Source organism: Puma concolor, chromosome D4, assembly GCF_028749965.1.
Source record: "Puma concolor isolate L17-30 chromosome D4, mPumCon1.1.hap2, whole genome shotgun sequence".
Taxonomy (NCBI): Eukaryota; Metazoa; Chordata; class Mammalia; order Carnivora; family Felidae; genus Puma; species Puma concolor.
The window spans coordinates 56,012,044-56,039,618 of NC_141679.1; the positions used below are offsets into that span (position 1 = coordinate 56,012,044).

Below are 27,575 nucleotides of genomic sequence, written 5' to 3' on the forward strand. Positions count from 1 at the left end.
TAAATTGGTTCTGTTCTAGGGAATGTAAGGTTGGTTTAAGATTTGAAAACCAATTCAAGCAATTCACCTCCATTAAAAGAATAAGGGAGGGGTGCCTGGGTGGCTCAGTTAGTTGAGTGTCCAATTCTTGATTTGGGCTCAGGTCATGATCTCACGGTTCATGAGATCGAGCCCCACATTGGGCTCTGTGCTGGCAACACAGAGTCCGCTTGGGATTCTCTCTCTCCTTCCCTCTGCCCCTCCCCCCTCTGGCCCATGCACCTCTCTCTCTCTCAAAATAAATAAATAAACATTTAAAAAAAAATAAGGGAGAAAAATCACATCATCACTTTAATAGATGCTAAAAAAAATTAATAAGGGGCACCTGGGTGGCTCAGTTGGTTAGGTGACCGACCTCGGCTCAGGTCATGATCTCACAGTTTGTGAGTTTGAGCCCCAAGTCAGGCTCTGTGCTGACAGCTCAGAACCTGGAGCCTGCTTCAGATTCTGTATCTCCCCCTCTCTCTGTCCCCTCCCCTGCTCACACTCTGTGCCAATGATAAATAAACGTTAAAAGAAATTAAAAAAAAAAACTTAATGAAATTCAACATCAATTCATAATTAGGGGAAATAACCTCTTAGCAAAAAAGGGACAGAGGGAATTTTCTTAATATGGTAACAAATAGCTACATAAAACTACATCAAATATCATTTTTTTTTAAAGTAAGTTCTATGCCCAGCATGGGACTTAAACTCACAACCCTGAGATCAAGAGTCATATGCTCTACAGACTGAGCCAGTCAGGCGTCCCCAGCAAATATCATTTTCAATGGTGAATTAGTAAAGGTTTTCCTTTACATATCTGGATTTGGAACAATCAAAACATAAAGCAAATATAAGGGGGAAAACCCTACCTCTACTACTTCTACTCAACATTGTAATGGAGGCAAGAGATAAAAGCTATAAGGATTGGAAAGGAAGACACCTCATTTGCAGATGATAAGAAAGTGTACTTAGAAAATCCAAAAGAATGTAGAAAAATTATTAGAATTAATTAACAAGATTACAGAATACAGGGTCAATACACAAAAATCTATTGCATTTCCATATACCAGCAACAACAGAAAAATAAATTTTAAAAGGCTATTATTTATAACAGTATAAATATATCAAATAGCTAGGAAAAAATAATAATGTGTAAAGACCTCTAAATATAGATTTAAAAAGACGTAAGCCAAAAGAGGATTACGTTGTGTTTATAGATTGGAAGCTCAATGTTTTATTTAATCTTTTTTTATGGTGAAAAAATTAATATTTAGATTTAGCCAGCTGGACTCAGTTTAGATGATCGCAATTTTGTTGGCAACATCCCAAAGCATCATAGTCAGGAGCCAGTCAAACATATTTGTCTTCTTCTCTCCATCGGGCCTCATCAAAGTGTTGACCTTGGCCATGTCAATGTCATAGAGCTTCTTCACAGCCTCTTTGATCTGGTGCTTGCTGGCCTTGATATTCACAATGACACAAGTGTGTTGTTGCCTTCTATTTTCTTTACGGGTGACTCCATAGTCAGGGGGAACTTGATGATGGCATAGTGGTCAAGTTTGTTTCTCCTGGGGGCCCTCTTTTGAGGATATTTGGGCTGCCTTCAGAGACACAGTGTCTTGGGCAGTCGGAATGTAGGTGATGTGTGGATCTTTTTTTGTGACTGTGGATACCTTTCAGCACTGCTTTCTTGGCCTTCAAGTCCTTTTCTTTGGCTTGGCTTTGGGAGGGGCAGGGGCTTCCTTCTTTGCCTTTGGCGCCATCTTTGTGAAAGGGGAAGGCTCAGTGTTTTAAAGGTATCAAGTCTCCTTATAGTGATCCATAGACTTAACATAATTTCAATCAGAACCTCAGTAAGTGGGGTGATGGTGGTGGTGATTTTTGGTGGAACTTGACAAGCTGATTATAAGATTTATATGGAGGGGACCTGGATGGCTCAGTCAGTCAAAAGCCCGACTTTTGGTTTCAGCTCAGGTCATGATCTCACAGTTTGTGAGTTCAAGCCCCACAGAGCCTGCTTGGGATTCTCTCTCTCTCTCTCTCTCTCTCTCTCTGCCCCTCCCCCCACTCGTGCTGTCTCTCTCTCAAAATAAATAAACTTTAAAAATTTATAAAATTCATATGGAAATGCAACAGCCAAGAATAGCCAAGACACTCATGAAGAAAGGGAATAAAAGTAATTGAAAGGTATACTAAGACCATATGGTTTGCCACAGGATAGATTAATAGAGCAACACACCAGAATAGAGTCCAGAAATAGACCCTCACAGGTCAGGACATCTGCTTCATGACAAAGGTGGCACTGCAGAGCAGTGGGGGAAGGACAAATGGTGCTGGGATTATGGGATATCTGTATGGGGAAAAAAGCAATTTACCCAGTGGCCTACAATGGCTATGTGGTGAAGTCAGGTCTTTTTTTCTTTTCCTTAAGTTTGTTTGTTTGTTTGTTTGTTTGTTTGTTTGTTTAAATAATCTCTACACCCAACATGGGGCTCAAACTCATGACCCTGAGACCAAGAGTTGCATGCTCTTCCAACTGTGCCAGCCAGGCATCCTGAGGTCAGGTCTTTGAACCCAAATATATCTGGCTTTAATGTAAGTCCATATCCTTTAAATTCTGCCAGTGGCCCAGTCACCTCCCAAAGCTGTCATGAGCCAACAGGACCAGAAGTTATGGGAGGGCTTTGTGAACTGGGGAGTGCTATGAGCACCTGTGGGAGGTGGGTCTCTAAAGACCCACCTAAAGAGCTGGGTCTCTCTTCTCTCCTGTAAATTGCAGCTAGACTCCACGTCCCCTTTAGAAGAGTGGCCCTCTGGCATGCTACCAGCAGGGGAACCTGAGCGGGAGGCTGACATCTCTGCACGAAGTCTCAGGGCTGGAGCTCTCCTTGGGCACAGTGAGAGGCTGAGGCTCTAATGTTCCCTTGGGGTCTTTCTCCAGCAGTGTTGGGGAGAAAACAGGAGGTAGGCCACCAGAGACCCTTGGGACAAGTTTGTGTCTCACTTTGTGAGCTGAACTTTGTGTTTTTGCAGCTTCAGTCCAGGTGGTGAGGCAGACTGAAGAAGGAAGAGCAACAGGGCTTTCCAGGAAGGCTTGCAGCAAAGGCCTAGTTCCCTCTGGACTGCGATCTATGCCCCCGGGAATGCCTCAGGACTGCCGGAAGCTGTCTTTCCTTCCACCCTCCCCCTCCCTGGTTTCCTGGATGGACAAGGGGACCTTTGTTTCTGGCCTTCAGTACTGTGTTAAGCCCCACAGCAGCAACCTCAAATGGGCAGAAGGAGCGGGGGCAATAAAACCCCCTGGAGACTTTTCCTAGAACCATGGCTGGCAGCCTTAAAGGGCCCTCACGGCCTCCACACTGTTTCTGGCCTTGGTCACCCATCAAGTCAATACGGGCCTGCTAGTCCAGGGCTTCATTAGGTCCCTCTACTGCCTGCCTCGGCCCAAAGCAAAGCACCCCCCAGCAATGTCCTCACTTAAGAGTTGGTGGTGGGCCAGGGAAAGGCTTGGCAGGCCTTGTTTCCCATGAAGAAAAGCCTTGGAACAGTCTACTAGAGGGTGTGGGCAGTGAACCTGCAAGATCCAGCAGGCCCAAGACGGTGAGAGAGTGCCCACAGGCCCTGGACGACAGCAGGGCCAAGCTCATCCACCAAGCCCACCAGTCACCAAGCCCAGGGTCAGTGAGAGACAAGAGTTGAGCCCCAGCACATGAGTCCGAGACAGAGCATCCAGCTGACAGACAGAGCCCAGGCTGGCCTCTGGGCTTCAGTGCCTGACAAAACAGTCATGGTGGACAGTCATCTGTCCTCACCAGCAGGTCTTTTTCCCTTATCACAGTTTCACTGTGGCTAGGTCAGCTTCTATCCAGAGCAAATCCCATGAAACATGAAGCACTGAGGGCTGGTGTCTGATAGAGTTAGACCCCAAGACCCGCTTTTTAACACTTTTGGTTCAGCCTGTCTAAAAATCATGAATCATCAGACCAAAACACGGCCCTGGCTTCATTTAGGAAAGTGCCACCGGCTAAGAACATCCGGGAGGATTGGGAATGGTGTGGCAGCTCCCCTCCTTTGGGGAGAGCGTGGATAGGAAGGGAGGATAGGTGCCAAGAAGGAAAAAGGAGGGCTGAGCAGAAGCCCGGGCCTCTCTCTCCACTCTCCACCGCCGTTGGTCTCCGCAGCCTTTGGAAGATACTGTGGTGATCCCTCCTGGACACTGGGTGTTGGCCCAGGGCAGGGACAGGTACTGAGCAGTGGGATGAAAGAGCTGTACAGTCTGGGAACCAGGTTGTCACTTCCCAGAGTGATGCTTCCAGAGGCAGAAAGCAGCCCCACTTCTTCAGAGCCATGCGGCTCCTCAGCCCTTAGGGGTCTCCCTTCTTCCTTTCTTGTACCCCATGACCCGGGCCTCGTGCATCCTCGTGGGTGCGTTAACCACCCCATGTGTCTCCCAGACTGCGGCTGCACTACTGTCCCTGGTCCAGGAGCTGCTGTCATGCGGTACACCAGACTCCCAAGTCCTCTAAAACTAAGGGGGAAAACAAAACAAAATGAAAACACACAAAATAAAAACCATGCTCTTGGGCCCAGTGCTCAACCTACACTGCACCTGCCTTGGCAAAATGCTGCTGATGCCAGGCTCCAAGTAAGGGCCACATCTTCCCGCTGGGGTGGGGCACCGCTCAGCCTGCTGCTTCCCGTTCCCACCTGTACTGCAGAGAGCGTGTTGCTGAGTCTGGATGAGTGGCTGCATTCATGGTTCAATGGCCAGAGTCCTGGACTGGGGACTCAGGAGATGTGGGTCACACACTAACTCTGTGTGACCTTGTACAAGTCACATGACCTCCCTGAGCCTCAGTTTCCCACCATGGGGATTACTGAATGAGCACGACAGAGCAGGTGGGAAAGCACGAGGTGCGCCGATAAGGGCCCACATGCAGCAGTTCACCACGTCTATCTGCAGCCCCCACGCTTCCTCCCTCACTGCCTTTGGTGAGGTTGCAAAACTACAGAGTTTGGATCTTGCAGCTGGCCTGTCTCCTATGCTGCTGTTATCAGAGAAGCCAAAATCACTTACAGAGCAACAGGACGCTTTCACACAAAGGGAGCACTTTGAAGTCCCCGCCAAAAGCCCAAGTCCCTGGCTAGATAACCTCCCGTAGCTCACTCACCCAAGGTGCGGAGAGCTCCGCCTGGCAGAGCCCCGTGGAGCCGAGCAGGGTGGTGCAGGGCTGGGCACACAATTCCTGGCACCCTACCAGATAAAGATTCAAAGTTAGAGCCGTACCATGGCCTGGTATCCCCCCTCCTCTGGCACATGCCCCCCAGGCAGGGAGTTGTCCAGTACTCACATCTGGACCGGACGTGAGTCTACAATAGCTCCATGCCCAAACCTGTGTCAAAATCCAGATGTCAGGGCCTCCCTCAGCAGCAGAGCTCCTGGATTCTGGGGCCAAAGATCCATGGGCATTGGGGGTCTTCCTCACTTCCTCCTAGGCTCACACTCTTCACAGGGTCCTGATCAGGGGCCTCAGGCCCATCTTGCTCCTTAGGAGCCAGGGCACAGTGCCCCCTCCCATTCTTCTGTCCTTTGACATTTTTATTATCCAAATATAACAGGCGTGAATGTTCAATTGTACACAGGAAAGAGTGGCAACAAATGTCCTAACTTGATTTTTCTAAATCTGAGAGACTAGCTAGAGGCTCATCAGCCCAAGTTGAGCTCCTGTCCAGCCTCCATTGAGCATCCCCACAGTATGCCACATCCTACCACATTGGGAACTGGGCACAGGCCTGCACCACTCCCCTGTAGGGGGAGCCCCCATCTTCCTTCCAAGTCTGGGCACTTGCAGGGAATGCAAACCCCCAGGGGACAATCCTGCTCATTCTTTCAATGGGGCCAGCACACCGCTGTTAATAGCCCTCAGGCAACCCCTGAAACACTAAAGATGGTTACTCCTGAGGAGCCTAGCTGTACAGTCTGTGCAGAAAAGGGAAGATCATCTCCTCATTTTATTGCTCGTGCATCTGCCCCCACAAACAATTACAGAGTAATTTCTGCACTAAATTATTCATACATTTCCCTGCCATGTATGGAAAAACCATTCGGTAGTTTCCTTTTTTTCTTATACCTCTTCCCAATCGATAAATATAGATCTACGTCATCATTCTCAATGGTCACACTGTACTTAATTGCTGGCATGCACTTCATTTATTTAGCACAGTCCCCCATTGATGGTGGCTTCTAAGTGTTCAGTATTACAAGCAGTGGCAGGGTACACACTCGCATCTCAGTGCATGGCTTTGCTTTCTTTGGATAAACTCCTAGAAGCTGAATTGCAAGGTCAAGGGGTAGGTCCACTTTTAAGATTTACTTGTCTACAGTCCACTCCCAGAAAGGATGTACAATGCAGTAGCATGGGGATGGAGGTTCCCACCCTCACCAACACCAAGTCTAGGACCATCTCTCCCAAGTGTCCCTCCCTCCTGCCCTTCAGAACTCACTTGTGGTCTCCCTCCTGGCACTTAGGGGCCTTCCCCTTCATCTAGACAGAATTTATCTAGGTGACTATGTTATCCCCAGGTGCAATCTGGCCCCAGCTTGTCATTTCTTCTTTTAAAAAGCCTCCAGCGTGACCCCTAGTTTCTGCCAACAGTAAATGGGAATCAAGGGGGCACTCTGGAGTAAGCGCCTCCTTGTCCCCCGGTCATGATAACCTGCCTGAGTCCAGGCTTCCCCTTCTTCCCCCAACCCCCTCTGGCAGCTTTGCATCTAGTTTCTTTAGGGAAGGATATTAGTCTTGGGCAAAGGTAGCAACTGTAAAGCCGGTTATCTGGGGCAGAGCACCAAGCTGGATTCAGCAACCAAGCTGAGTGCCCATGATTAGCAGATTCTCAGGTGGCACTCCCCACATGGCCAGCCCTTCTCACACGTGAAATCTCCAGGTGGGTGCTGGACCCCACACCACCATCCTCAGCCACCTCCAGAGCAAGATGAGGTCAAGTTTGGCCACAGGGAGCTGCCTCCTTTTTTAAAAACTGTGGTAAAGTATGCCGTCTTGGTCTTTTCAGGCTGCTGTAACAAAAATAGCATAGACTGGAGGGCTTATCAACAGAAATTCATTTCTCACAGTCCTGGAGGCTGGGAAGTCTAAGATTAAGGTGCTGGCAGATTTGATGTCTGGTGAGGGGCTGCTTCCTGGTTCACAGACTGCGCCTTCTTGCTCTAACCTCATGTAGCAGAAGGGATGAGGGAGCTCTCCAGGTCTCATTTACAAGGGCACTAATCCCATGCACGTGGGCTCTGTCTTCATGAGCTAACCACCTCCCAAAGGCCTCAGCTCCAAATACCAACATACCGGGAATAAAGTTTCAACGTGAATTGGGGGGGGGGGGGGGCACACTCACTCTATAGCATATATATATATATATAACATGGAGTTTATCATTTTAACCACTTTTAAGTACACAGTTCTGTGGCATTTAGTACATTCCTATTGTGCAACTATCGCCACCATCCATCTCCAGAACTTTATTTTCTACAGCTACAACTCAGTACTCATTGAACCCTAACTTCCATTCTTCCCTCTACTCACTCTCCCCTACAGCCCCTGGCAACCATCACTCAACTTTCTGTCTCTATGAATTTGACTACTTAGGTACCTCACATAGTGGAATCACGTAATATCTGTCCCTTTGTAACTGGTTTATTTCACTTAGCATAATGTCTTCAAGGTTCATCTACGCCGTAGTATTTGTCAGAACTTCCTTTCTTTTTAAGGCTGAATGCTATTCCATTTTATGTACACACCACATTTTGTTTATCCATTCATCCCTTGATAGACACTTGGGTCATCTCCACCTTTTGACTATTGTGAATAAGTCTGCTGTGAACATGCGTTTACAAGTATCTATTCAAGTCCTCGCTTTCATTTCTTTTGGGTATATATCCTGAAGTAGCAATTACTGGATCATATGGCAATTCTATGTTTAATTTTTTGAGGAATCACCATGAGATATTCCATAGGTGCTATGCCATATTATATTCCCACCAGCAGCAGTGCACAGGCGTTGGAATTTTTCCACATGCTCAGCAATGCTAATTTTGGTTTTTTGATAACAGCCATCCTAATGGGTATAAAGTGGTATCTCAGTGTGGGTGATTTGCACAGGGCAGGCGGGGCCGATCCTGCTATTTTTATAAATGAAGACTCAGAGATAAAGTGACTTCCTTCAAGGTGATAAGAAGGGTTAACCTCAGGGACAAAAGGAAACCCAAATCAAGGCACTTCCTACTGGGAGAAGGGCAGAACTATGGGGAAACCAGAGGTGGAGTCTGAGAGCAAGTCCTAAAACAGAAGAGCAAACCAAGGGCTCAGAGACGGAAGTCCACTTGCCCAGAGTTACACAGTGAATGGGAAGGCAGAAAGAGCCAGAAGTAATGATCACTGTTTACATGGCTTTTTCCTGGCCATCTTCCCAAGCCCCCTGCCTGGTGAGCTGGCACACATCTTGCTCAAAGGCAGACGTCCTTGTGGTGCCATGTCCCTGTGGTTTCTGGCCTACTGACCCTGTAACTACCCATAACAACCATGTCCCAAAGGTTTCTCTGCCTCACAACCCGGGGACAGGTCCCTGAGCCCAGATGAAGGCAATAGCCACATTCCCTGCCCGGGGACTCTGCCAGAGAAGGAAATGAGGCTTGTCTGGCATGACTGGCTCAGCCAGACAAACCTCATTTCCTTTCTGACAGGGCAAATAAGTTCCAGTTCTAAGAAATCAGCCCCTAGGAATGTGCAAACTCTCACCTCCTGGAATAAACAAGAGGAGGGGAGACTGGAAGTGTGGTGAAGACTTGGTAACACTTAGAACTTGGGCATCTTCTCATTTCCTTGACCTCTCCCTACACACAGCTTCCCTCTGGTCACCAGCAGCAAATACTCCTACTTTCGGGAGGTTCCACTCGCATACCTCCACAAGGACCCAGTGACCTGGGCACCATCGCCCTGCCTCCAAAAGTTATTTGTAAGTCAGTGATTTGGCATCCAGGTCACAGTCTCCCATGGAAGAAAGGTACTGTGTAGGGGGGGCCTGGTGCCCACCCAGTCCACACTGCATGACTCCTGAGCTCTGCCTGGCTCAGACTTGGTCTGGGTCCATGTGGAGTGGGAGATGAGACAGAGCACATCTCAAGGAAATGGCCAACCCCCAGGAGCCTGTCTGTGGCCCCCTTCCTCCTGCCATCATCCCTTCCTGGCCCCCTCAGAGCCCACCATGGGGGTTCAAGCCCCCTTCCTTCCCAGTGCTGCCATTCCAAACACCTTTACTCAGGTGAGGCAGGGAAGGGGAGGGAAAACACCACCGGTGAGGTCCTGGGTGCCTCCAGATTTGGAGTGGTCACATCACAGCACTAGGAAGAAGCAACAGTAGGATTTGAACCCAGGCACTCTGGTCTCTCATAGGCACATGTCAGGTATGTTATGCATGTTAGTTTGTATGTATTTGTGCGGATATGTGCATCTTTGGGGACAGAAGGTGCTCCACTTCACCCAGACCTTACAGCTTGCAAAGGCAGCACTTTGTTGAAAGGATGAGAGTCTCCTGTTCAAAGGTCAGATCTGAGCCCAAGGCCACCTCTGTTCAGGTCTGAGGCCCCTAGGGGTCCTTTCAGCAGTCACAAGGATGGGTGGGGATAGCCAGATAGCACTGGGGGGCTATACAGTGCTGCCCTTACTGCTCCTGTTTCCCAGTTGGTCCCACGTTCACAGCTCCACCAACCTGGACAGCAAGGGTGCCCTCTCCTTCATACCGGTCTCCTCTGACACATTTCTTCCAGATGCCAAGTCAATCCAACCAGCACCTTAATACGTTGCTGGTACCTGATCCTGGGGGTGATGAGAAGGAGAAGGCACACAGGGTACTTACTGTCTCAAGTCCTTGAGTCACAACTAAGACCCTGTAGAACATCTGTTTAAATGTCCTGGGACTGAAAAGAAATCTTACTTCGTATGGTACCATTTAAGTTACTCTGCGAACACCTGTGTAAATGGCTCTGCGAAGGATCTCGGAACTCTCATGGTGACTGCTGAATACAGCAGAATGTGGCCAGAGAACTGCTAGTGGAAATTCTATTTTGAAGTGGTACTAACTACTATGTAGTAAGTACCTGTGAGGTACCAGTCATTATTTTAGACCCATCATCTCTTTTAAGCCTCAGAAAGTCTAGGTGCTATTATTTCCATTTTCAGGTAAGAAAATGAGGCTCAGACTGGGAAATGGCTGATTCCAGTGAGGTGTGTGGAACATAGTCAGGTGAGGGACCACCGCCACCCCCAGCCATGACCTGCCCCCTTGTGGCAGACCTCTGCTCTCCTCTGATCCTCCCAGCAGGCAGTCCCAATCATTTCCCTCCGGGCCCGGAGAGCCCAAACCCCTTACTTAAATCAGAAAAGAAGCCACCTGAGGTTACAAAGATAAGGTCATTTATTCACGTTATATTACTGGATTTTAAAGACAAAAATACAGTTCTGTTTTGAACACCAAGGTCAGACATTCCCCCCTCCCACTTACAATGGTAAACGCATACATTTGCATACATGGGAGATCGAAATACACAGCACAACAGGTCTCTGGGACAGGACAGCTGCCGTACTGGCTGAGTGGGGCACCCACACCCAGCCCTGAGGTCAGCAGAGACCCTGCCCAGACTGAGAGCCAGCACGAGCATTTCTTCTACCCTCTCGTGCCACCTCTGCCTTCTAATCTTTCCCAAAGGTCACTTCACGGGGTCACCAGCATCGGGATGGACAGAAACAGAGAAAGACACAGCACATAACAACTTCACGGTGACACCTTCCAGGTGAAGGAAATGCTCCCTGAACCCTCAGCCCTAACCTCCTCAGGGAGGAAAGAGGGCCCACAGCATCTTCTAAACCAGGCAAGCATCCGGGCCTAACCTTGGGCCCAAGTGGGCCCCATGAAAGCACCAGAAGGTCAGCAAGTGGGGAACAGGTGAAGCAGAAGCTCCCTTGGTTCTGAGAACGAACCACACACTTGACTATTCCAGTGGAACATGAAGGAAAGTGTAACAGGAAAACAGGAGGAAAAAAAAAAGTCAGAATTTTTTTGTAAGAGTAAAGTATATAATAAAGAAGTTACCACTCAGGATATTTGTCTCCCTTCTTTTAAGGCACTTTGGAAAAGCCAGGATCTGGGGACAGAAGGAGAGGAGAGGTCTTCATTCTTTGTATTTCCCAAAACTCCCTCTCAGGGCGGTCATTCCTGGTTCCACTGACACCCCTGTCAAGGAACGGGGGACTGACCGAACGAATACTCTTCGCATAGCCCAGCTGCTTCTGCAGTGGAAAATAATTTTTAACCAATACAAAGGCTTCTGGAAAAGAACCATGGTAGCATCCAAGATGCTCAAAGCGATAAAGGCACAGGTAAGACCAGGGCTGGGCACCAGTTCAGCCTCCACACTGAGGGCTGGCTTCCAGGAGGCCAGTGGTGGGGCTCTGGGCTGCCACCAGCTAAAGGGTCAACCCTGGGATTAGATAGCTGACTCTTTTTGCCCTTAGCTCAGGCTGGACCCGACAAGGGCAGCCAGTGGTAGCAACTGCCTTGTGCATCCCACCCCAGGCAGTCCTCGCTCTCCCCCAGGAGAGGTGGGTCTGGGGAATACACCCCTGTGGATCAGCCTCCCTGGAGTGCAAGCACCTGCTAAAAACCTGAAGGGGACTGGGAGGCTTTAGGCACCAGAGTGGTTGTGAGGGAGTGTGGGAGGGTTCAGCTGAACTTTCTAGATCTCTAATTAAAAGGCACATTCATGCTGGAGAATGAATAGTCTGTTTGACCCTGAGTGCCACAGGCAAGTTTTAGGGAACAGGCAAGAGGCAAAGGAACAAAAACGGAGAGGAAGGAAGGAGAAAGGAGACAGAAAGGAGAAAGGAGAAGGGGGGAGGAAGGAGAATGGGTCCAGCAAGGTAGGCCAGGCAATGTGGCTAGCACAGTGAAGGAGGTGGCCCCTGGACTCCACAGGGGCCAGAGCAGTGATTTCCTCCCCCTCCCCAGACTAAGGGCCAGTAAACAACCTGATTGCTATCATTTAGAACTCCACAGCCTAGGGCCCTAAAGGGAGGTCCCAGGGTCAGTGGGAAGAGGGGTGGAGGAGGTTCCCTCCCACCTGGGGAGGGTAGGGAGGTGGGGAGCTCTGCCTGGCAGACCTAGGCTTTTGCCTCCCCCAGAGGTCTAGCAGGATAACTCTGACCAGGGAGGTCTTGCCCTCAAAGGGCCCAAAAGTGATTTTGCTCTTTACAAAACCTGACCTGCCGGCCAAATCGGGCCACTACAGCATATGCTATTTTTCCCACTAAAAAATGCTCAATCCCCTCCCTACGTTTAAAACACCACAATAAAAATACATAGGAAATTCAAGTTTATATAGCATGCTCAGAAAAATAAATTGTCATGATTTAACACTAAACAGCTATGCAAATCTGGGTCAACACAAAATCAAGCTAGATCATAATAAAACCCGATTTGTTCTTTCTTTAAAATACTACAAACTGCTTTTTTTTAAAAAAAAAAAAAAGTCTTTACATTCAGAAATCAGACAATCTGGAGAAAGGCCACTGAATTTGAGGACACTCAAGGCTTTTGCTCTGATGGCTAACGTTGCCTTGGAATTCACACGTTAGCAGGGCAAAAGGTCGAAGGCTCAAGTTTTAAAATTCTTTTGCTAAGAAAAGACATACGCACACAAGTGATTGTGGTAGCTGCATACTGCTAAAAGGTGGGGGAGGAGTAAAATGAGAAAGGTCGAGATTGTGTTTTTCTGTTAGAATATGCAAACAAAAAACATCACACCAATCCGATTTCAGCAGCACTCTCCGATTTTTCATGAAGTAATAAGAATACCACAATTTAAAGCGAAATTCTTACCTATTTCACAACAGATTAGGAGTTTATCACTGGAAATGAGTCCCACAGTCACCAAATTTGGGGCTGTGTACTGATTCTTTGGGGTGACACTGTGAACATGCCGAGATTCCCCCAAAGGCTGATAGTTTCTACATTTACAAACACCTCGTAGAGCTAAGAAGTCACATGCTGAGCCAAGTTGGGGGCAAAATATCCCACTCGTCCTGGTCATCTGGAAAGGCATCTGAATGATGACTGGAGGGGGCCTATCACTCTGGTTGTTAAGAATGAAAGGGACCGGCCCAGCAGATTGGCAGAGACACACAGCAGAGGTCCCTGGCCATTTTCAGGTCTCTTATTAGTGTACCAAAATGCTAGCTCGGTGTCCCGATGTCCACTGTGATTTTGGTATACAACGGGTTTCTCTCTATGTCCAACACCTTGTAACTGAGTGTGTTCAAACCGTCAGAGAGCATTGTCTCCTTTGTATGTGCAATTCGGTCAAACCTACAAGAGAAAAACAGGCAAAGGGTTGGTGTCAAAACAAAAATCTTAAGAAAAAAAAAACATGAAACATTTGTCCCTCATTGCCCCCCCACCCCCACCCCACCACCTAGTCTACTCTACCCAACTCATGGACAGATCCCTCCCTTCCCCTTGAGGCCTGGAGCCCTCACCAGAGCCTCATTCCTATAGCCTACCCCACCTGAAAGGGGAAAGAAAGAATGTAAATGAACATAGAACACACCTCTGAGGATTGGGTTCATTTTTCTTGTCTCTTGAGTGGCGGATCATCCGGCACTTGCCAACCACAGCATTTGGGCGAGAAACAGACATGCCTCTAAAAACTAACCTGCAAGGAGTGAAGGGACAAGTCGTCACTGCAAAGCTGCCATAAGGCTTGGGTCCGACAGCCCCAGACTGTTGCCCCATCCGCCATCTTGTTCACTGTTCTCACTCAGCCCATACCTCAGCTCACTGTGGCATCAGTTAAAACTCACGCTAATTCCCTGTGCCCTTTGACCACTGGTTCTGTAGTTTGTGTTGGTTGGGGAGTGTTCTGTGCCAGGCACCGGGGGTGTCTACCCTCACAGAACTTACAATGTGGACTTAGAACATAGGACCATCAGTGCCAGGATGGAGGTGAGGAGGGGAGGTGGTGGTGGGGAGCACAGAAGGAGAAGCCACTCACTCTACCTGAGCAAGACTAGGCAGAGCCAGCTATGAAGACGAATGGGTGCCCACAGAGCATTTAGGGCAGTCGGGACAGCACAGGCAAAGGCAGGGAGGCAGAGCAAACACAGGGCCCTCGGGGAACAACAGAAGCTTCTGGGGACTGGTGGAAAGAGTCTGGGGTAGAAAGTGGTCAGAGATGAGGCTGGAAAGAAGGGTGAAGGCTAAATCATGGAGGCCTTCTCAGAGCTTTTCGCATCCCATTTTTCAGATCAGTGCCAGTGTCTGAAAGGGGTAGAATACACAGTTACCCAAAGTTTTTGGCCAAAGGGAGGACTCTCTGATAAGCACTGTTAAGAATGGAGAGCAGAGAACAAGACTAGAGGCAGCCAGAACAGGGTGGAAGGTTCTGTGTAGATCTGGGGGAAAGGAATGAGGACCACAACCAAAGCCTTGACACAGCAGGAGCACAAGTTGGTTAAAAAGCAGGACTGGCTGTCCTGGATAACTTAAAGGTTTCTGGCCTTGTCTCCCTCAGCGCCTGGCATACGGTGAGTTAGGTCCTTTATCTTTCAATAAAGCTGCTCCCCCAGCCACCCATCCTTCTAGTCCCTCCACCCTTGGGTGTCCATTCTCAGTGCTCCCTTCCCACTAACCCTCTTAACTGCTTGCATCTGTGGTGTCACATCAGCCCCTAACACCATCCTGTGGGTCTGAGGTTTGCCCAGGTGGTGCTGTGGAAGCAAGTTTGTTTCTGTCTGGACCCCCTGTCTGGGGCTTCAGTGTCCTCCCCATCGGGCCTGTGTGACACAGTGCTCTGTCTGAAGATGCTTGATAATCAATCCGCATCCTCTAAACCTCATGTTTTCTTCCAGGTTGATAGTAAAGACCTGGGTCTATGACAGGTTCTCACACAAAGCTAAACTTGACTGACTTGGGTGCTGCTCTGACAGACACATTCTGTTAATTGATCAAATTAAGGTACTCCAATTCGGGAAGGAGCTAGGGTATATTCTGATATCAAGCTCAGTGACAAGCTCAGACTAGCTCCCAGAGGGAGAAGTTACTTCTTATCTGGAGATGGCAGGGTTGAAGTTTCCACTGTCAGGGAGAACTGGGCAGAATGTGGTTTCAAATGCCACTGGTGTTTTGTTTTGTTTTTTCTTTTTACCATCTGCAATGACAATGCACATGATAAAGGAGCCCTGGGGGTGTGGATGGGGCGGACAGGGCTGGTAGAAAGTAGTGGTTGTTGGGGCTGGGTGGGTCCACAGAAGTTCATTATACTACTGAGTCCTCTTTTATGTTTGTTAAAAATATTCCAAAATAAACAAATAGCACAAAGATTTTGTAAAGGAACTTAGGATCCTGCCCAAAGAAACTTGTTTCATAATCAAACGGGACCACAATGAGATGCTGAATTTTTGCAAAGGGCATGTTTACTTCTTTAGGACAAAATGGCATGTGGGATAAATCAAAGTAAACCCAACCCTTTATTTGGTTCTCATTTTGCATGTTCCAAGGCTAATGCAAAAATCACAAAAGCTAAACTTCCTAAAGACATTTTTCAGCACCTGTAGCACCTACAGCAGGGCACATCTAAGAATTTGGGCTGAGTGGGGACTACATCCCTCCCAAGGGTCAATCCTTGCAGAATAATCAGGCACTGATTGAAAAACTGGAAGTGAAGGGAGACAGGGGAGAAAGACATCTAAGTTGGGACAATTACCTGTTAAAAATGTCATCATCTTCACCTCCCCAGCCCCAATAATTATTCGGAAATCCATTGATGGTGAGAAATTGCTGTTTACTTAGAGCAGAGACACCTCCAAAATACTGAACATAAGGTAGGCTGGGGGAAAAACACACACGCACACACACACACACAAAGAAAACCAGTGGTTAGTAAGTTTTGACTTTCAAAATAAAGCATGCTCAAAGCACAAATAAATGCTTCTGAAGTTATTTTTATTCTCTGGAACTTATAAATTGGGGATTTATAAGGGTTTTCTTTGTTCTGTTTTTATATATCAGTAGAGAAGACACAGAAGTCAAAAAGTAGAATTTGCTCTAAGAATATTGTGTTGCTTCTATGGTTACCTGGAAAATTAGTCAATGACAAGAGAGCATAAGCGCACTTCCTGTGCCCCATTCAGGAAACTGCTTCCCATGTGTCCTGCTCCTGCATGAGAAATGCTTATCCAGGAGGTCCTGGAAACCGAGATTGTGGTAAAGCCTCCCTGTGCCCACCCTGTCATGCCCTCCCTTTCCACCCTCAGCCCATCTACCAGTCTAACTTTCATTCTTCCACAGGTATACTGGCTTGAACTCTGACCCCAACAGTCAAAATAGCGTTTCCGAAAATTTGCCAAAATAAAATTTTCTAGGAAATTTCTACCACATCCCGACTTAGCAAAATGTATAATGGTGAATCTATTTTGATACATTTTCAAGAAGTGGGGCATCAGGGCTCTCATCTTTCCACACCTTTTTGTATTTTACTATATTTTTAATGTTTATTTCTTTATTTTGAGAGAGAGTGTGTGTGCATGGGCGCTAGCATGAGCAGGGAAAACACACTGAGAGAGAGGGAGAGTTAGGGTCCCAAGCAGGTTCCGGGCTGCCAGCGCTGAGCCCTCAGAGCCCAACACGGGGCTGGATCTCAGGAGCTGTGAGATCACAACCTGAGTCGAAACCAAGAGTCAGAAGCTTAACTGACTGAGCCACCCAGGTGCCCCTATATTTTACTATTTCAATGGTTATGAATCATGGGCTTCTGAAGGATGTAGACGGAGCACCAATGAGAAATGTTAACACTCAGATCATACCCGGAAGCCAGGCAAAGGCTTTCCTATGGGTCCTTTAAAGGCTGTGGTTTTGGGATGACCTTGTATGCAGCACCAAACCACACTAGGGCTCTTACTGGAATCCAAAGAGACTAAAATCCATCACACAATTTAAGGAAAACTAACTCAGACTTGAAGGGGGAAGTCAGCCAAACCATACAGAGCATACGAAAAAAAAGCTGCAATGATTCTTTTCAAATACATTCAGGACATTGGACTAGAAGTATTCATGAAGATCCAGAATAATGAGTCAAAGGTAATCTATCTATAATTAGGTGTCATCAGTTAGGGGCCCAGTTACCCACCTTTGGACACACGTCAACACAACCGTCCGCACCTGATTACAAGTGAGGGTTTGAACCAGGTGGCCAGGCCACTAAGGTTTGTCACGATCAGCGTTTTTACAAAAAAAGGGACTCTTCGTGACCTCACGGGGAAGCGCATGCCGAGCTGATGAGATTCAGTTTGCTGTCTGTGTTTTCTCTGACCAACCACCTCATCCCCCAAGCCTGACTGGTTCTGGGTAAAACAAGCACGGTGCTGTGGCAAAGAATGAGGTCCTTACCACCACGCTTCAAGGGGAGAAATTAAGAGGGGACAGGGTTTGAGCCTGTGTCTCTTAAAGAGAAGAAGGTACATAAACAGGGAAGAGGGGAGAGGGCACAGGGTGATGTTTAGAGTCAAATTCTCCTCACAGCATCCTTAGTTTCATAGCCCTCACTGCCCCCAGCAAGGGAAGACAGAAAGAAATGGGAATAAAAGGAGTCTGAAAGAAAGCATTCATATCTAAACCAAGGGACTGCTGACTGGCACAGGCCTGCCACACCACGGCGGCGCACCCAGGCCAGGGATGCCTAGCACGTGGGGTCTGCAGCACAGCTTCCTGGAGCTTCAAGCTAACGTAGAGCAAGGAGGGAAAGGTCAGTATACTCAAATAGGTGATTTTAAACAATTCTATGTTAATATAAACAGGGATAATTATGGAGCAAAATGCAGATTTATTTTTTTAAGATTAAAAAAAAAAAGACTACATAAGGCTATTTTCCATCTATGACCTTAAGATTATACTATTGCTCTTAGAGAGAGGCATTGGCTGACCTCTCACTAGGGGCATTTTGGTGGGAAAGTTTGGGTCCTCATGCTTAAACAGAAGCCTGTGCTTTGCAGGGAAACAGCATCATGTTCCTTCTTAAAGTACCAAGGTATATCTGCCAAGGTACCCAATCCCAAGAATCTACTTGGGGAAAATGAGTCCAATTTGCTTCCCAAACTGTGTGGGGAAGAGGACAGAAGAAAGCAAGGAAATACAGCATCTGTTTGGAGCCTAAAGGCAAGAGCCATCCCAAACATAAAAACTCTTCTTGCCTGGATGTGTAGAGGTAGGGGTGTTTCTGAACTTCACTTTTCTTCTCAAGTTTTACGGACTTTGGGCTTAAAAAGCACCCAGTTCTCAGAGGAAAAATTCTCCTCCAAGAACCTAAAGAGACACTCCTGGGCTACAGGAATTGCATTTCCTAGTCATCATGTAAGAGTGAAACATGTTTCCTGCAGATTCTGGTGAACATCTCTTACCTAAATCCAAACTTATCCATTGCTACAGAAATGTGCCGTGGCTGTGAAAAACACCTGTAGGCATTATGATCATTCATTGGAATGAGGTCCACGTCGCTAAACACAAAGCAGTTGTAGTCATAATCCTTCAAGGCCTCTTGAAAGCCAATGTTGAGGAGCTTGGCACGATTGAACATGGTTTCTCCAGCCTGGTGCACAAAAAAAGAAGTGATATCAGATGCCATAAGGCCAATGAGCAGAACACTCCCAGGGACTGGTGACTTTGTCGACTACATGGGATCATTAGTCCACTCATTTTTCTGCTTTCACTTTACAAATCAATACGGAATGGCATGCCCTGAGTCAGCAATCCCACTTCTAGGAATTATCATGTGGGACTTGCAAATATGCGAATAAGAACAACTTGCTCACCACGGGATTTTCATCACAGCAAAAGACTGCAAACAATGACATAAGCTTTTGCTAGGGAACCAGTTAAATAAATCATGTAATAACCATATAACAGAATAGAATTGTTCAAAAAAATAAGGAAGCTCTAAAAGGAAATGATCTCCAAGATAGTATTGTTAGGTGAAAAGGTACTTAGACCTATGTGTCATATATTTACATACTATATATAGACTAATTCCCATGAAGACACCCAGGAAACTGGTGCCTATTGGACTTTTTACCCTTCTCCCCTCTTTGTATGGTTGATTATGGTTTGATCACCACATTGTGTGCCCCTTCAAGATGTCTATTATTAAACTAGGTACCAGAGAAATATGGTGAGCCCAAGTCAATCTCTGCCCTCATGGTGCTCACAACGTAGGGTGGGAAGCAGTGTGATACACACTATGATAGAAACAGGGTGTATGAGAGAGAAGAGGACACATACTTCAGGATGCCAACCACTGGGTCCTGAAGCACCAAGTCTGTTGGTGCAAAGGTACTTCATATTTTATTTACCTGTTTATTTTCAGTCTCTCCCACTAGAATAGAAGCTCAATGAAAACTGGAATTTTTAACTTTTTATTTCCCCAGTTCCCAGAACACTGCCTGGCATACAATAAGAGCTCAATAAATAACTGCTGGATGGATGGATGGATGGATGGATGGATGGATGGACCAAAGGATGGGTTTCAACAAACAATGGCAGATGAAAATTCTTCTAGGAAGCTTCAACCAAAGGGCTCCCTCGGGGTCACCATCATGGGGCTCTGTCCTTACCAACTCGCACAGCCCCAGGGTAGTAAGGACAGTGATAGCATCGACACTACCATTCTTACATTTAGCAGTCCACAAGCCCTTCCATACGTGTATTCTCATCCCGGCCAGAATCCTCCCAAAGATGCCAGGAAGGAACTAAGGCACATAAGCAACACAGCTGGTGCTGGACCCAACACTGTGAAATCCGCATTTAGTGCTCCTTCTCAATATCTCTTGGGATCAACAAGATCAGAGCCCTCTACTTTGGGGGAAAATATACTCACAAGAGCCTACAGTGGCTACACAATCCAAAGGTGGGATACCCAACATCCACTCTCCAGGCCCACAAGAGAAGATTTGGAAACTGGTGCTTTATAAGGCTACCTGTGTGAGTACAGCGCATATGGATGGTGCCACAGCTACCCAACCTCAGGTGGGTGACTCAGAAACGAAACCACTTAAGAAACACGAGTACCAGGAAGTCAGATAGAATAGCCAAGAGAAGAGTGAATGTATTAAGGAAGTATTTTACACAGGAGCTCCTTTGTTCAGCCCATGACAAAGCTTTCTAATCATGCATGGGGAAAGGAGAAAGCCAGGCCCAACAGCACATACTGTGTTCTGTGGTTGTCCCCACCAGTTAAGAGTCATTCAAAATCCTGCCTTCAGCTAATTCTCTGTAAGTCCTGAGGCAAAAAGAAGTTTAAAGTTTAGAAACCAGATTTGAAAACTATAAAACTGTTATAATCACTATTATTACAACACACTGCTAAAATTAATTGGGATATATAACATGAAAGGCATCGGATAAGTGTCTGACATGCATTTAAACATCTCAACAATCTTGTAACAACCTGCATCCCAACCCAGATTTACTTCATTCTTGCCATACCCTTCTGCCTTCTGGCAATGGGGGGAGAGGCCTGCACCTGGTACTTTCCTTCTTGCTCCTCTAGCCCCATCGAGACCCTAAGAATTAGCTTTCTCTAAATATTTTAAAACACAATTCAACCCCATTGAACACTTTTCCAACAACTGAAAGGGTGTCCCAACAAAGCCTTTTCACACCTGTATAGCAGACCCCCAAGGATAGCTGCCCAATGCTCCTTTCTCTTGGTACATTCTCTAATGACAGGGGCAGGGAGCTCGTGCTGGCCATGCCCAAACGACAGGGCCTGGTCTGCTAGCCATGACTATTTGAGTTAAGCAGATGTTTAACCTGGGACTATACTCTGCATTTTTCCTCTCCCGGGAACTGCACATTTGGAACCATGAATGGACACCTCTGGTACCATGCCCCAAGAACAATGGCAGCCTAGAGGAGAAACCCAAGGGAGCAGATCTATCCTACCCTTTTCTCCATATGTATAACAAGCTCCTTCAACTCAATAAGGCACTTCAGTGTCTGCTCCACCCTTAAAATTAGTCAGGCAGTTTCCTAAAATAGCTTGACCTGTATGTCACTCCTCTCATCCTGGCCTCATCTCTGTGACCCTGGAAGAGGGAGAAGGCAGGGTTCTTTCTTGCAGGTATAATTCCTTACTAGGGCCCTTAGGAACATCAGACCAGCTGAATGGTAGATAAGGAAAGTATGTCTTCCCCTTCCTCCCCTAGGATTATAGAAAAGTCAACTCTAGGCTTCCTTGGGTGAAATGGTGTAACACTTTTGGGTAACCTTCCTGATAAGAAAGACAGGTCCTGGCAAGCCTGCCAACCTCCCACCAGTAACAGGAGGTGTTCATTCCTCTCCAGGGGATGGGAAGACACCCAGGCCTCATTCCTGTCCCTTCTCATTGAGCACATGCATCCAGTGTTTTTACTACTTCATTTGCTCGGGTAAATATTTATCAAGCACCACTACTGTGCAGCCAAGCCAAAAACACAGCTGTGACAGACACGTGCATTTTTATCCCAGGAATGCCATCTTCTTCGCTTACTAGCTATGTGACTTTGGGCAAATCATACCTCTCAGGCTCCATTTCCTCATTTGGTTACTTGGATGACAACAGGTGAATTTTCTTAAATTTGACAATGCATGAAAAGGCCTTTGCACATTGCCTGACAACAAATGTTGGCTACTATCATTATTATAGGAGTAGGTCTTCCTATCCATCTTGAACAGGCAGAGCTTTCAATATGTCTCTCAGAAATCCAACATGGAGACTTCTTCTCTAGTGTTTGTGTGTGTCCTTCGAATCAGCTCCAAGAGCCCTCCTAAATCTTGCTTCTCTGATGGGAGGATTTCTAAAAAAGATTAGGGTTCAAGTGAGTGGCTCACATGATTAGAATCTCTACAGCAGCAGAAGAAAGAGACACCTTTAGAAATGTATCATGTGCTCGGGAAGTCACACACAAAGAATAACTGATGCACCGAGATCAGGGTTCCCTCTGAAAAACTGAGCTTTTCAGTGTAGGCTTCATCTTATGTTGGTCGATAAGAGTTATATGTATCCCAAGGGCGCCTGGGTGACTCAGTCGGTTAAACCTCCAACTCTTGGGTTTCGGCTCAGGTCATGATCTCACGTTTAGTGAGTTCGAGCCTCACATCAGGCTCTGCACTGACAGTGCAGAGCCTGCTTGGGATTCTCTCTCACTTGCATGCTGTCTTTCCCTCTCTCTCAAAATAAATAAATAAGCTTAAAAAAAAAAAAAAGAGTTACACATATCCCTTCCTTCTAGGGCAACTGGCTCCTCTTAACAAGAGACGATAGGAAGAAAGAAGACAGGCCAAAAACGATACGACGTTCCCGCAGGTGGACAGGGAAGTCGTCTCACTGACCAAAGCTCACAGAAAAACCTTTTATGATTTCTCTGTAAAACTTTATGGCTGCAAACGTTTTATGACTGGGCATTTACCTAAAAATGGATATATCAGTCAGTCAAGCAAAGCCAACAATGTCAGTCGGGGGAGGACAGGAGCTTGGGTCTGGCCAGGCATGCTGGTCTGGAGTAGTGAGGAGGCTGGCACAAGCCTGAGGCCAAACTCCTCAGGGAGAGGAAAAGAGGGAGAGGCTACCCTCAGACAAACCCAGGGCCTTTCTGGCAAATCTGGATGGCAGGGCTCAATGTCATAAGAAGCATCAAATAGCTCTTTAGGGCTGTTAAAACCTTTTTCTAGAGCCCTCATTTATATTAAAGAGAGGGCAAGTGGTATGTTCATTGAAAATGGAACCTCAGGGCTCCTGGGTAGCTCAGTTAGTTAACCATCTGACCCTTGATTTCAGCTCAGGTCATGATTTCACAGTTTGTAATATCAAGCCACACATTGGGCTCTGTGCAGACAGCATGGAGCCTGCTTGGGATTCTCTCTCTCCCTCTCTCTCTGCCCCTCTCCCATAGACACGTGCATTCTTCCTCTCTCAAAATAAATAAATATTTAAAAAGGGCACCTGGGTGGCTCAGTTGGTTAAGTGTCTGACTTCAGCTCAGGTCATGATCTCACAGTTTGTGGGTTCGAGCCCTGTGTCAGGCTCTGTGCTGACAGCTCAGAGCCTGGAGCCTGCTTTGAATTGTCTCCCTCTCTCTCTGCCCCTCCCCCAATTCATGCTCTCTCTCAAGAATAAATAAAACACTAAGAAATTATAAAAAAGTAAAAATTTTAAAAAAGAAAAAAGGAAAATGGAACCCCCACATATTGCTGGTGGGAATGTAAAATGGTGCGGCCATCTTGGAAAACAGTCTGGCAGGTCCTCAGGTGGATAAACAAAGAATTACTTTATGATCCAGCAATTCTACTCCTAGGTATATAACCAGTGAAATGAAAACATATGTCTACACAAAAACTTTTATACAACATTCATAGTAGCATTATTCAAAGCAGGTAAAAAGCAGAAACATTAATGTCTGTTAATTAATGAACAAATAAATAAAATGTACTATACTCATACAATGCAATGTTATTCGGAAAAAAAAAAAAAAAAGAATGAAGTACTGATAAATGCTCTCATATGGATGAACCCTGAAAACATCATGTTAAATCAAAGAAGACAGTCATAAAGGACCACAGATTGCATAATTTCATTTATATGAAATGTCCAGAATGGGCAAATCTAAAGAGACAGAAAGGATATTAGTCATTGCCTAGGGCTGGGGGGAATGAAGGGATTTAGTAGCTAAGAAAAATGGGGTTTATTTTTGGTATAATGAAAATGTTCTGAAATTGACTGTAGTAATGGATTATGTGCTTTATCTTTTCCTTTTTTTTTCCAAGTAGGCTTCATGCCCAGCATGGAGCCCAACATGGGGCTCATGACCCTGAGATCAAGACCTGAGCTGAAATCAAGAGTAGGACGTTTAACTGACTAAGCCACCCAGGTGCCCCAATTATGTACTTTAAATAGGTGATTGTATGGTGTATAATTATATCTCAGTAAAGTGATTGCCAAAAAGAAAGAAAAGCCAGCTCCAGAGACAGGGGAAGGACCAAGGGTTATATTTCCCCTCTTTCTCATATAGTCATTCTTGTCATTTATTGGGTATCTATTTCATGCTTAGCTATAGGGATACAGAAAAGGAAAAGACACAGGCCCTGCTTTTGAGCAGTTCCAAGTTAAAGAGGCAATTGTAGGGACGCCTGGGGGAATTAGTCAGTTAAGCATAGGACTTGGGCTCAGGTCATGATCTCACAGTGTGTGGGTTCGAGCCCCAAGTCAGGCTCTGTGCTGACAGCTCAGAGCCTGGAGCCTACTTCATATTCTGTGTCTCCCTTTCTCTCCATCCCACTTGCACTCTGTCTCTCTCTCTCTCTCTCTCAAAAATAAATATAATAAACATTAAAAAAAAATTTTTTTTTTTTTTTTTTAAATAGAATAGGTACCAGAGTCTGGTCTAATCCCCAGGCAAATCCTGACTATGGCTAAGGCAACAGAAGCCTTCTCCTGATTGCAGCAAGACACATGACCAGCTGCAGAAGGCCATGGTCGCCCTTACCCAAGTTCTAACAGTTGCTAAATGATTGGTTAAACCACCCCACCTTTCCTGGACGTCAGGCCCATGTGTGTACACCAGTAGACATTTCCCCCAGCCAAGACAGCTTGGGGACTGACCATACCTGGCCCCTCCTCTGCCAAAAGACACGGCAACAGTGAGGTTGGAAAACAGCAAGCTGAAGCCAAGACTCAAAGAATCAAAAATTCCATGTGATGAGACAGTTTTGCTCCCATACACATGCCCCGGCCCATCACAAAGTCATACACACATGGCCCCTGCTCAATACCCACAGTAACCCACAGGCTCTCAAGCCCACAGATTCAGAGGCAGGTCTACAGTCAAGTGGACACATTTGCTGAAACTCCTCCTGGGTGCTTTTCTGTGCCCACTCAGACACCAAGAGAAAAGGCCTAGGCCAAGTGGGTGACAGGAGAGCAGACAAAGCTCTGGCTGGGCTGAGCGATCCTGTGGCAGGACTGCCCACAGGCCTACGTGTGGACCTAGGGGTAGTAGACAGGCTGGCTGGGAGGTGATCCCCAGAGAATTGCTGGATTTATACAAATGCTGAGTTTGTGGAAGGCTAATATCCACTCAGCCATGATTTCACAGCAATTGGGCCTCAGCTCTTAACCATAATAGTATGGCAGCCTCAAACTTGGAAAGGGCCCTCAACAAAACCTGAGTCTGAGACTTCATTCAGCTCTTCACCCAGGGAGTAAAGGAAATGGGGCCCTTCAGGGTCAAGGAGCTGAGGGGGTGGTGGCTCTCTGCTTGCCAAAGTAATCGGCAAGAGTGAGCACATCGTTGGCCCTTGCCGGACACAGGTCAGAAGCCCTAAGTTGCCTTCGGAGAGAACTGAGCAAATCAAACAGCCCAGCAGGGGTTCTGGGTTCTGACTGAGGTGAGCCCAGAAAAGTTTTTAATCCCCAGCTCCACAGGAGCAACAGCAGGATGCCTGCCTCCTTCCCTGGACCTGAGGCCCTGAGATCTGACTTTCTGCAGAAAAACACTTTAGAAAATAAAGGCTTCTTTCTCAGAAAGCAATCTGACCATTTATATGAAGAACTGTAAAAATGTTTACACTGCTTCTGAACCCATAATTCCGTATTGGAAAATCTAGCCTGGGGAGAGGATTCTAAATGTGGAAGAAGCGACACCAAATTAGCTTCAGATTCAGAGATGTTCATTCCGGTGTTATTTACACTGGTGAGAAAGTGGAGGTTCTTTAAATGCCTTCGACCTAGAGGAAGGGCTAAGTTAATTATGGCACAGCTACATGCTCAACTACTCTGAGAGCATGGAAAGTGGTGATTATGAAGACTGAAATAACATGGCAAGATGCTGATGATACAGAATTTTAAGAAAAAAGCAGGACACAAAAGTATATACACATACGGTATGAGCTCAATTGTGGCTTAATTTTAAGGCAAAGTTATCTTTGACCTCTGCACAACAGGCTGGCTTCCAGCAACCTCAGCATTTGCAACCAAGACCACAGAGACCATGACCTTGCCTGGGAGACCCCAGAGCTGGAGGATGGCACACTCTTAGGATTACTGACATGGCTTCCCCGTGACCAGCAGAGCCTGGGCTCTGGGTTTGACTTGGGGCACATGGACATTACCAGGGGTGGCAGCAGTGGTGGCAGCAGCAGCAGCAGTCACAGCAGTAGTTAGGTCGGCACTCCTCTCTCTCTCTCTCTCTTTAGGAGGTGGAGGGCACAGAAGAGGAGGTAGGTGGAGAGTAAGAAGCAGATCACAGAGAGGAGCTCCTCCTTCAGCTTGCTTTGCTACAAACAGGATTGACAAGTAAAAGCAAAAAACCCCCACTAGAAAGAAAAAAAAAGAAAAAGAAAAAGAAAAAAGAGACAAGGATGGACGCAACAAGAGAGGTAAGGAAGAGAGGCAATGTCAAGGCTGTGAAGAAAAGGGGCCCCATTCTGACCCCTCTTGTTCCAGGGCAAAGGCAAATTCCTAACAAGCTGGCACTCCCTGTCATGAAGTCACAGGTGAGCAGGGAAAAAGACATTTCCTAGTACAATGTCCAGGGAGGCAATCCATGAGCTCTGTGAGTACCTGTACGTGTTCTGACACATTCCCCAGGAGAATGGACCAAGCCACAGACAGGGAGAGGAAAGACACAGCAAAGGAAACCATCAATCACTGGGACAGCACACAAGCTATGGTGGACACTGTGGACACAGACACTTCCGGCCTTGTTATGATGCTCCTGGGCCCCAGGATCCAGAAGGTCCCAGTGCTCAAGCAAGGGGGTGTTACAGGATAGGACTGGACCTGCCACTCCTGAGCCCCATTTCTGCACACATCAGTCTGGGCACTGACAGCTTTAGGAGAAAATAAAAGGCAGGGATGGGGGTGGGGGGTGGGGGGACGGGGATGGTGAACAGACATGATCAAAACAGAAACCAAACCACTGGGGTCATAGGCCCAGGCAGCTGTCCTCCAAAATGGGATGGGCCAACGAGTCCAATTCACTCTAATTTATCTTGGCCTCATGTAGAAACCAGCTACTCAGCACAGTCACACAGATAAGCTGCTGAGGTGTGGTGACAAATGCTCTCACTCATTGTCTCCAAACCTGGCCACACTTGGTTCCAGACAAGCAGCCTGGAACTACCTTACAGCAGTGAACAGATAAAAAGGAAGAGGGAAAAAATTCCACGTTCAAAGAGTCCTCAGGCAGGCGCCCCCCTGCTGCACCCACAGGCTTTCAAGCCAGGATTTACCTGTCAGTATGATAACTGGGCAAGCTTCCTGGGCAGTTCTGAGGTGGTTACTCCAAAGCTGCTACCCACCTCTCATGACACACTGGGACTCACGGTGGTGTTGCCAAGTGGATATGGAGCTGTCTCCCAGTGAGGGGAATGAGTGTGTTTGGGAATGAACATGGTAAAGTAAGGCA

At 46.9% G+C, this 27,575-nt stretch overlaps 1 protein-coding gene and 1 pseudogene across 2 annotated transcripts in view; both read right to left on the bottom strand.

The window, feature by feature from the left end:
• Positions 1–256: 256 nt before the first annotated feature.
• LOC147574886 (large ribosomal subunit protein uL23 pseudogene) lies at positions 257–10,360 on the bottom strand (annotated as a pseudogene).
• A 128-nt stretch (positions 10,361–10,488) lies between these two features.
• Positions 10,489–27,575, bottom strand: part of B4GALT1 (beta-1,4-galactosyltransferase 1) — a 55,369-nt gene continuing 38,282 nt past the window's right edge. The window contains exons 3-6 of one of the 2 annotated variants that reach the window (XM_025914084.2): positions 18,537–18,724; positions 15,848–15,970; positions 13,694–13,798; positions 10,489–13,452 (exon numbers count right to left, since the gene is read on the bottom strand). In XM_025914084.2, the coding sequence (XP_025769869.1) occupies positions 13,320–13,452; positions 13,694–13,798; positions 15,848–15,970; positions 18,537–18,724 (549 nt within the window). In that variant the 3' untranslated portion in view covers positions 10,489–13,319. The remainder of the gene's footprint in view (positions 13,453–13,693; positions 13,799–15,847; positions 15,971–18,536; positions 18,725–27,575) is intronic. The other variant, XM_025914089.2, reaches the window with a different exon arrangement.